Raw genomic sequence first — 10,578 nt, forward strand, 5'->3', positions numbered from 1 at the left:
TTTCACTTTTCTTCCCACAATCCCAACCATCACCACCATTTCTCACTTTCTTTCTTTCTTCCACTTTTTCTCAGTATTCAATGGCTACCCATCTCAGAATTATGCCTCAACAAATCGTGGGTCGGTGCTAGATTAGCATTTTCTTCTCTTTTTTGCTGTCAAAGAGATACCCAGTTGCAAAAGTTTTGATTTTTTTGGTGGGAAAATTTGCTGCCAATCAACATTAGTGTCAAATAATGCTGGGTTTTATAGGGACTTTTCTAGTTTGTTTTGTTGAGGGAATTAAGTTTTGGTGGAATAGAGGTTGAGGGAGTAACATGTTGTAAACTTTCCTTGATTCATTTTTGGTTTTTGTGGTGTACAATTTTATGGAGAGAATTGTGTTTAGGTGTTTTAAACTACAGGTGGGTAAGAATTTATTGGAATTTGGATGCTCCACACGCTGTTATTTTAGTGGCTGAACTGTTGGAGATAAATGCGCCATTTATTGCAGTCATGGATTCAGTTGCATGGAAGTAATGAAGTCCTTCTTGAATTGGTAAATAAGGAATTTGGATTTGAGCCATTTGAGACTGTTTAAGGATAAGCATTTTTTCGCTGTGTCTGAAGGATTTTGGTGTGATTATCAATCCTCTTTATCACGTATGATCATAGGCTATATTTTTATTGGAAGAAAGGGAGAATCAATGAGCTGTGACTCAATCTCAACTGTAAAAGCTAAAGCCTTATTGTGATCTCAATTGGGCTTTTCTTTGTGGAGAAGAGAACTGATATCTGGGGCTTTCAACTTTTTTCTTTGGAACTTCAGAATTCAGATAGTTAAGTTCTGTAGAAACAAAGTATTGATACCTTCCCCTCCAAAGGAAGCTAAAAGCACCGTGAGCTTCACTCAATAGAGAAACTTACAGGACTGAAATTGGAATTCCTAGATGCTTCGTGAGTGGACTCATCATGCTGCATCCTCCTTGTCTTTTGTTCCTTCACAATGTTGAGTCAAATAAGGCTCAGCAGAATGAGGTACTACTCAGTTGAAGCAATCTCATTTTTCATGTGATTGTTCTATTCTTGCTACATGACATGGATTGATAACCACTTTAGTTGCATAACCTACCAAATTATTCGGCTCTTACATTTCCTAATTTGGTAGGCACTAAATCTCATTTTCTTATGATTGTTCAGTTTTGTCTTTTGTGCCCCAAGAAATTGATAATTTTGATGATCACTGTGACTAAGTTTAAGTCCTCTCGGCATGTAACTGAGTTCTCTGCATGAGTTGATTTTGATTTTACAGAACGTGTTGCTGTGCACATATCTAATGCACCATTTATCCTGTTGTCAGGGTGTTGTTATGCATGAACTATGTGGGTGTTGGGGGCCTTAAAGGGAGTGATGATAAGTGTTTTTAAGACTTTTAACTGCCTATATTTACTTATTGTTTTTGTTCATCAACCAGGTTGTGTAGTCTTACCTATGAAGTTTTGTGAATGACTGTGGCAAAGTAAGGCCAAGACTACCTTGGCACCCTCAGGGAAAGGAAAAAGGGAAAGAAGAAAGTCAATTGTACCTAATCATTATGGCTAAGAAGTCCCAAAAACGCCTTGTGCGGTATGAGAAAGATAAGTCAGGCTGCATGTGGGGTTTTATTAGTATGTTTGATTTTCGCCATGGTCACTCCACTAGGAAGATGATTGCGGATAAGAGGCGTAGCAGCAAACATGCTGTTGGTAAGAACTATGTTTAACATATAGATTACTGCAAAATTAACAATAATGCTCATGTACATAAATCTATATATCCACTGAAGACTTCCCATATGCTAAATAAATAACGAAATTAGTATATACTGACTAATTGTGCAGCAATTGATGTTTGTGTGTCAATTAATTTTATGTAATCATTTCAGGTTGACATCTTTCATAAAAAATGCTTTCTCTGTGTATAATGATTGTGGAATAACTTGTGGAGCAGCTGCACTGGTTTCATAGAAAAATAAATATGAATTATTGAATTTCGTTTTTTTTTTCTCACAGGTGTTTTACATTCTAAGAACAAGCTTGAGATGTCGAGCAATTTGGATGAAGTTTGTCAAGGCAATGCTGTAAGTCTGTCCATCAATATGCTCATGCCACTCTTGAATTTGAAACTTTAAAATTTATAAAATTCTAGGTCATTAGTAAAGTTTGGTTATCTGGTTGGAGGATTGATGTCTGTGCATTTATTGATATTATTATATCATGAATATTTCAGGACATTGGAGAGAGTAAACGACCATCGGTGATTAAGCCTAGCGTGAAGAAGCTCATAGAAGAAGAGATGTTCATGGACCGTAATGCAATGAAGGATTCAAATAATGCTGAAACAGAATCAAAGGAATCTAGATTAAGGCGTGAAGTTCTTGTGAAGTTAGATTCCAAGAGGAAAAATAAATCATGCAAGAAAAACCATGATATGGACACCAACGATTTAAATTTGAATCCAACCTTGAAATCTGAAATTGCACATAATCAGCACTCAAGGAAGCAATCTAAAGATAATCTTGATCTGGATAAGATAATTGAAGAGTTTTGTCACCTAAAAGATGCTCGTTCCATGATGCATGGGAAAGATGGAGAAGAAATTCTTGCACAACCAAACCATAAGCAAACTATTTCTGAAAACAATGCAAGAGATGCGATTCTAGAATTGGTGAATCAGATGATATTGAATGGCAAAGATCTGGCAGAAGCTAGAAGATTTCTTTGCTCCCATCAACTCATGGAAGCTCTACAAATTATAAGTTCAGATAAGGAATTGTTTCTTTCACTTCTACATAACCCAAATTCACTTTTATTCAAATGTGTTCAAGAGTTTAGGAGTTCTGAAGGGACAAATGACAAAGAATATGGTTGTATCACCGGTTCCAACTTCTCTGAACAAGATCATGGCCATATTGAACAAACTAGGGAGATTGTCAACCACAAGAAGCACAACTTTTTCAGGAAAAAGGTGAAGTCTCAATCAAAAAGTTCAACAGATGAAAATGGGAATACTGACTTGTCAAGTAGAATTGTTATTCTGAAGCCTGGGCAAATGGGTTTGCAAAAATCTGACCCTGAAAGCAACCTTGCCTCATTGCAAACTTCTCACGATTCTGTCAAATACAATGCCCCTTCTGTGAGAGGCAGTTCACATTTTTCTCTTACAGAGATAAAAAAGAAACTAAAGCATGCTATGGGAAGGGACAGACATGGAAACCCTGAAGGGATCTCAACAAGACACACTGCTGAATATCAAAATAAGGTACGCAGCAGCAAAGCCATTGGTAAAGACAATCTTGGAATGAGATCTCCTAGTAAAGATCATTTCTTCATTGAAAAAATTGCTAGACCTACAGCTGGTGTTATGAAAGGAGACAAGATTGGTACAATTAGAGATTCTGAATTGACTAGGGAACATGAAAACGGTAGTTATCCCAAACAAAGGGTTTCTAGCTTATATATTGAGGCTAAGAAACATCTGAGTGAGATGGTAGGTAATGGAGATGAGAATATAGACTTGTCAAGTAGGCAAATTTCCAAAACCCTTGGGAGAATACTATCACTTCCAGAGTATAACTTTTCTCCCCTTGGCAGTCCTGGAAGGGATTGGGAGCAACATTTTGTGACTGCACAGACAAGATTTTCTACTTCAGATAGAAATTGGGAGGCTAATAAGGATAATGTGTCTTCAAAACAAGGAAACTTTGTTGGTCATTTGGATCAAGAAACAGACAAAGACAATGCAGAGAAGAAGTCAAGCATTTGTGATGAAAGCTCCAATAATGAAGTACCAGAAGTTAAGTCTGACTCAGATCATGCTGACAAAGTGGAAAATTGTGGTCCTATTAGAGATGAGATAGTTCCTGAAGGTATCACATCCAAAATATTTTATTTAAGTGATAGATGCTATTGTAGACTTTGGTGTATGTTTTATATATATATACACTATTATTTATACTTTTCTTAAAATCTCTGTGCAGGTGAGATAGAATCTGCAAAAGAGAGAGATGTTTTGGAATCTTCCTCAGAAGCAGTTGTCCTTGGTGCAGGAAAAGAGAACCAAAACTATGATATATCAGAAATTCCTGATAGTGCAAGATGTGTTCAATGTTTGAAGCAGGTTGTATATCTGTCTGCATTAAAATCCTACGGAAATAAAAAATTTGAAATAATTTGACTATTAAGCCAGAATCGTCAAAATTTGAACTCAATAAGATTTCTTTAATTCTGTTGCTATGGATTTTTCTGTGGTGGAATGATCCCTTATAGCTGTAAAACTTTATCCAATTCTAAACCATCACTTGCTCTTTCTACAGGATGTAACAGAAGAAAGCAAACCATCATCTCCACTGTTGTCCCCCTCTCACTTTTCCACCACTAAGAAAATTGAAGAGCTAGAAAATGTTACAGATGTATCTTCACGGCCAAGTCCTGTATCAGTTCTTGATACACCATTCGTAGAGGATGGTGCCAGCCCTGGGTACTCTGGACCTCAACCTGGTAACCTTTCCTACACCTAAGTAATGAGGGCCTATCTGACAATGTTCTTAAACAGTTAACTCTCTTTTCAAAAGCTAGATCTTTGAAAACTTGTTTCCGCCTCTTACTGTATACTAAATGTAGAAATAGAAATATAGTGTAGGATGCTAGTTGCTGGGGAACTTCAAATTATGGTTTTCGTGAAAGTGCTCTAGAAAGTTCTTTTCAACATATTTTTTTGGTTGCGTATGATTGTCCTTTCTTGTCGTTGGGAAGTTAAAATTATTTTTAAGGATCAATCAGCATAATATTTAGTAGCAATGTATCATACCTTTTTGTTTATTATATTAAACTTTAATTAGGCATCACATTCATTCATTTATTCATGATTATCAGTAGAAGTACCTGTACAGCCAATACATATTCAATTTGAAGAACAAGACTCTTCACCTGTGAATCAAATTAACAGAGAAAAATATTGTCTTGAAGAAAATGAATTACTATATGACTACATCAAAGCAGTCCTACAAGCCTCTGGGTTGACCATAGATCAATTGTTGATGAAATGCCTTTCCTCAGACAAGATACTAGATCCTTCCTTGTTTGATCAAGTAGAGTTCTTATCAAGCCAACTTTGCCATGATCAGAAGCTCCTATATGATGGTATCAACGAAGTTCTCATGGAGGTTTGTCATAATTACTCTGTGGTCTCACCTTGTGTGTCATTTGTAAATCCTGGCATAAGGTCTACTCCAAATATAAAAAGGGTTATTCTCAAGGTTTGGGAAGGAATATATTGGCATGTCCTTCCCTTGCCCCCACCACGTTCCTTGGACAAAATTGTTAGGAAAGATATGGAAAAAAGTAGGGCATGGATGGACCTCAGATTTGAAGCCGAAACAGTTGGTTTTGAAATGGGAGAAGCCATTCTAGCAGAACTGATGGAAGATACAATACTAAACTGTGTAAGCAAAAGTACACAGAGTGAATGTTCTCAACTTCAAATTGAATACAAGGACACTGAAAACAGCACCAGTGTGTAAAAGACAACTCGCCTACTTTTTGTTCCTTATCACCTCGTAAATTGCTTTGTGAGAGGTGGAAGGGAAGTAAAGAATACTGGGGACTTATAGGCTTTTTTAAAGTATACTTGGTAGCATAACATTTCTCTTTGGTCATGCCTTACTTCTCCAGTATCAAATAGATTCATGGTGAATGAGGGTACTCAAATAAGGGACCACAAAGTAACAATAAGTAAATAAGAAGCCAGTTGCAACTGCTTCTTGCTAAGTACAATACAAATGATGCTTGTCTTGTTTACAATGACAAAAGTAACAGGTTTATTGTGTGTGCTGCACTTCACCCATAAGGGCCAACGGTATTTAGTTGTAGATTTTGTAGGGTTTGATATGCTGATCATATTAGCTGGTGTGTTTGATATCATTGTAATCCTTACTTCTCTGTATATTAGTTTTTTTGGTTAATCTATATATTGTATCTATAAGTTTGGAAATAATGAAGTGTGAATTCATCTTATTGAAGTTTCAAAGGGAAGAAGAAAGAAGAGATGTGAAACCGTGACATTAGTATAATTAGGAAACTGCAAATTGTTTGTTTGAAGCACTGTAGCATGTGAATAAATTTTCATTGCTTGTTTCTGCCCTTAATATAATCTAACAGGTTCATGAGCTGACAAGGTGCGTAATATGAAACATTAAATATAATTTAGATCCAAATAGATTAAAAGTAAGGAGTCCAAAACACTTGTTAACATTTTTAAAGCTTTAATTATCAATTTGAGTGATAATATATTTTATTCTAGATTTTCAATATTTTTAAAACACTTACATGTATATATATATATATATATATATATATATATAATCTCATTACTTTATAATCATATTATGAATTATTAGTTAACATGGGAGGGTGATCAAGCTGAAGGACCAAAATCTAAGCAACAGAGTCAATAATTTAATGGTTGGATACTGATCAAATGCGGAGAGCCTTTCAGGCTATTTTCCCATATATATACACGCAAATTAGTGTTGAATAAAACACAATATTTTATTTTATTTTTACCCTTAAAGATATTACAGTTTTTTATTTTAATTTTTATAAAAAACTTATTTACTTTTATCCTTCGTATTCAGCAAAAATGTAATAAAGGGCTAACAAAAATATAACTTTCGTAATTTTTAAGAACAAAAATGAGGGTTTTTTACAGGAACTAAAACAATAAAAGACATTTTTTTAGGAGTTAAACGTTTTTTTTTAAAGAGTCCTAACTCAAACAAAGAGAAATATATTCTTGTTCCATATTCAAATAATGATTTCCACTTGAATATGTCCAAGTTATATATGCTTTAAGTTGTTTAGATCATATTAAAGAAAAAAGTAATTTTTATAACTTTTTTCCCCTCTAAATTACTAGCTGTACACATTAAGCCCTTAATTAAAATATATACTGTTCACCATATGTAAAGGGATGATGTATATTACAAAAGAAATGATCTTGTAAACTTATTTATTAATTTGAACAAAATTTATTAATCACTTGGTTAATATATTCAACATTAATTAGGAAACCTATCTTAAAATTAGATACTCACTTTCTCTCATAATAGTATATTTCATTTTATTAATCTATAATTACAATCACATGAGTTATGATTCAAAAAAGAAGAGTAGTTTATAATAAAAAAAAATTAAAAGTAATGTTAACTACATTTTTTGTAATACCTTATTTGTTATATACTCTTTATTATTGAGTAAAATTTATTAAAAATTACAAAAATTATATGAGTTTTACACTTTCTCACTCTTAAATTAATGTTTATACTTTATTTTTTTTGTTTTCAATAAAATTTACTTAATAATAAAGAATATATTAGAGAATGTGTGATATTAGCATTCCTCCAAATTAATATTAAAGATTCGAACTACTTCATTAAACCCCTTCAGTAGTGAATTTATATTCATTTATTTTTTCTATCGAGACAATTTTAAACACACTATATTTTTTTAGCTTTGTTTGAATGATGAGATAATAACATAAGGAAGAAAGAGATAAGAAAATAAAAATGGTAGATTATTTAAATAGTAATAATAAAATAGAAAATGTTATTTATTTATTTAGATTAAAAAAGAACAAAAATAAATAAATAAATTATACTTAAAATTTATTTATAAAAACTATAAAAATTTAAATTAATAAAAAACTTTACTATGATATTTTTATATTATATAAAATAATATATTTAGTATATAAATAACTAAATAACATCACGATTCTACATCTTCATCTTCTCAACTGTTCCCCATCCTCAATATTTTTTATTTTTTATTTTGGCAACAAAGGCATTATTTTCTTTTCTCATGAGTCCCACCACATGACTTTCTTAACTTTCACAAAAAAGTCAAATGTACCGAACAAGTAAAAGGATAACAAAACACTCTTAAAATCGTTGACTTTGTTTCTTTCTTCACGATTCTCTACATCCTAGACTATTGTAACTTTTAAATTGAATTTTTGGTAATAATTTTAAATGCAGCTCTTTTCTGTTAGGACATCTCGACGAGCTTAGCTTGGAACTATAATATTATCTAAATGATCTTTGGTCCCAGAATTTGGTTAAACTCAAGCAAAATCTTGTTCAAGAAAATCTATTTTGGTTTCAAAAATCTAGATGCAAATGCTAGTTTCTACGAAAATTAGATACTAAACTCTATCCCACTTATTCAAGGGATATTTTATGGTGTGAGTGCACGTTATATATAAAGAAAACTATTGATTTTAGTTATTATAGAGAAAATATTATGGAAGCTCTTGTAAATCTTTAAAGTAGGCTCAAAATTATTTTGCTTTTATTTTTGTAAATGATCCATTGTTTCCTCTCAAAACGAATGGACACTACTTTATGTGTTTTAGGTTGTTTTTAAAAAATTCAAGTTAAAGTGTCAATGAAGAGAAATTTTTTTGAGTTTTTTAAAATGTGTTTTATAATAGACAAATTGAAAATTATAATGTTGATAGTTTTCATGTTACCAACTATCGTGTTTAGGTATCCTTTTATAACACCAATAAGAATGTTTTATAGAGAATTTACTAAAAATTCAACCTATGGAAGATGAACTCATCTTTTTTTGCTAAATGTTTAACTTCCATAATTTAATCATTTAACTCTGTTTATTCATACTAATATTTGTGGCTACCTTGATAAATTATGTTGTGATTTTGTTGAGAAAATATGGAACTAGAATTGGTAAAATGAGTTATTTGTTTTATTAGAGTTGACTTGTTACGTGTTGCAAGTTTTAATATTCTCAAAAGTTTTTAACTCACTAGCAAGTATACATGCTTGTTCTATATTGTTTCTTGAATTTAAATGATTCTAAAGGTTGACATTTTATGGTTGAAAAGAAGCAAAAATAAAGAAAGTCAAAAGTTTAAAGAAAAGAATGTGAAAAATTATAAAATGGGTTCAAATATAAATAATTGTCCAAAAACTTCAACTTCCTGTTATAATTGCCTAGTTGTCATTTAGTTTATCCTATTCAATCATGTTATAACAATTACTAATCACCTAATTCATTATTACCATTACCAAATATTTATGAAATAATATCAATCTTTCACTTTGTATATAGTCATAGAGAGTAACAAATAAATGATAAATTTGTTATTACAGTTAAAATATATATGCACAAGCTCAATAAAAATATTTTTTTTTTGAAAAATCTTGTAGATTATGTTTTAAATTTAATTGAATTGGATTAAAAAAAAAGCTAAATTTGGTTTGAGTCTAAAATTTGAAGCACAAATCCTATGCTTTATCAAAGGGGTTTTTATACCAACTTAACTGATCTAACTTATTTTTCTAAATCTATAAAGTCTGCTTAATTGCCTAGGACCATGTGTGTTCTCTCGAAACAAATAATGGTTTGAATTTTTAATCTTCAAGAATAGTTAATTTTGATTCCATAATGAAGTTAGGTTGGAAGTTAATTTATGGAAAGAAAATTCTTTGAATGCAAGTGTTTATGTCAAAATACTGTGATTTTGACTTGCTTTATATCTTGTTGAAAAATGGAATGAAGGGTCTAATGTTTGAAAGGGAATATACTAGATTAGAATTTTTATAAAAAAATTCTTTGGAGACTTGGGCTAATCATATTATATTTTGGTTTGATGTTTGCCTCTTAGGTTTTGAAAAATTTGAAGAATAGCTTTGCTTCCCTTGTCTAAAGTGGATGGTTTCAAAGTGGTGAAGGAGTTTATTGACCATTGTGGTTAATTATAGTAATTTTTTTCTAAAAATTATTTAATCAATTGTTAAATGACATAAGTCTTGTGTACTGTGTTTTTTCCCTATCTTATATAGTCTAGGTTAGTGCCTGAAAAATTTCACTTTGTTAGAAAAGTTGTCTTGAATATGCTTTTAACTAATATGAATAGAACTCATAAGGTTGTGGCTTTAAATTCATATTTCTTTCTACACAACTCAAATGAGAAATCAAAGTTGTGTACTAAAGGATTGTATGCATCCAATTGAAATTTTGTCTAAATTTATCTTTTATGATAATAAAAATGAGTCATTTGTTAATTAGAGTCAATTTTTAATTTTTGCATGAGTAGATATAAAAAAGGAGATTCACACTACTCTGTTAATACCATTTTAAAAACTGTACTATAATGTGAGTGATTAAGGCAAAATAAGCATATGTTTAGCAACTTACCTTTTCAAGACTTTGGCACTAGAACACAGGCAGTTAGATGACATCCTTTGAAGTGGCTTAAGCTCAACAACGATGCTTCTATGATTATGGAACTGGGAATGCAATATGTAGAAGGATTCGTGAAGATTATCTATTAGGATACTTTTGTGTTCACATATACATGCAATTCTTGAAGTGCTTTGAGACTTCTTTAGTTTAGATGTTCCCTAACACATCGCTATCCTGAGCTAATTAGAGATCCCCATGACTCTTCGTAGAGGTTTATGACATCTGCTGTCATTATATTTATAGAGAAAGCAACTCAATTATGAATGGTCATAAACAATACTTGTTCACAGAA

At 31.7% G+C, this 10,578-nt stretch overlaps 1 protein-coding gene across 1 annotated transcript; it reads left to right on the plus strand.

Moving 5' to 3' along the window:
- Positions 1-6,002, plus strand: LOC113849450. Its single transcript, XM_027479367.1, has 7 exons — positions 1-1,017; positions 1,454-1,724; positions 2,031-2,098; positions 2,248-3,886; positions 3,998-4,137; positions 4,334-4,517; positions 4,893-6,002. The coding sequence occupies exons 2-7, from the start codon at positions 1,574-1,576 to the stop codon at positions 5,537-5,539; spliced, it is 2,829 nt and encodes a 942-aa protein (XP_027335168.1). The 5' UTR covers positions 1-1,017; positions 1,454-1,573; the 3' UTR covers positions 5,540-6,002.
- Positions 6,003-10,578: the final 4,576 nt, after the last annotated feature.

Source organism: Abrus precatorius, unplaced genomic scaffold, assembly GCF_003935025.1.
Source record: "Abrus precatorius isolate BTA unplaced genomic scaffold, Abrus_2018 Scaffold9, whole genome shotgun sequence".
NCBI classification, from domain to species: Eukaryota; Viridiplantae; Streptophyta; class Magnoliopsida; order Fabales; family Fabaceae; genus Abrus; species Abrus precatorius.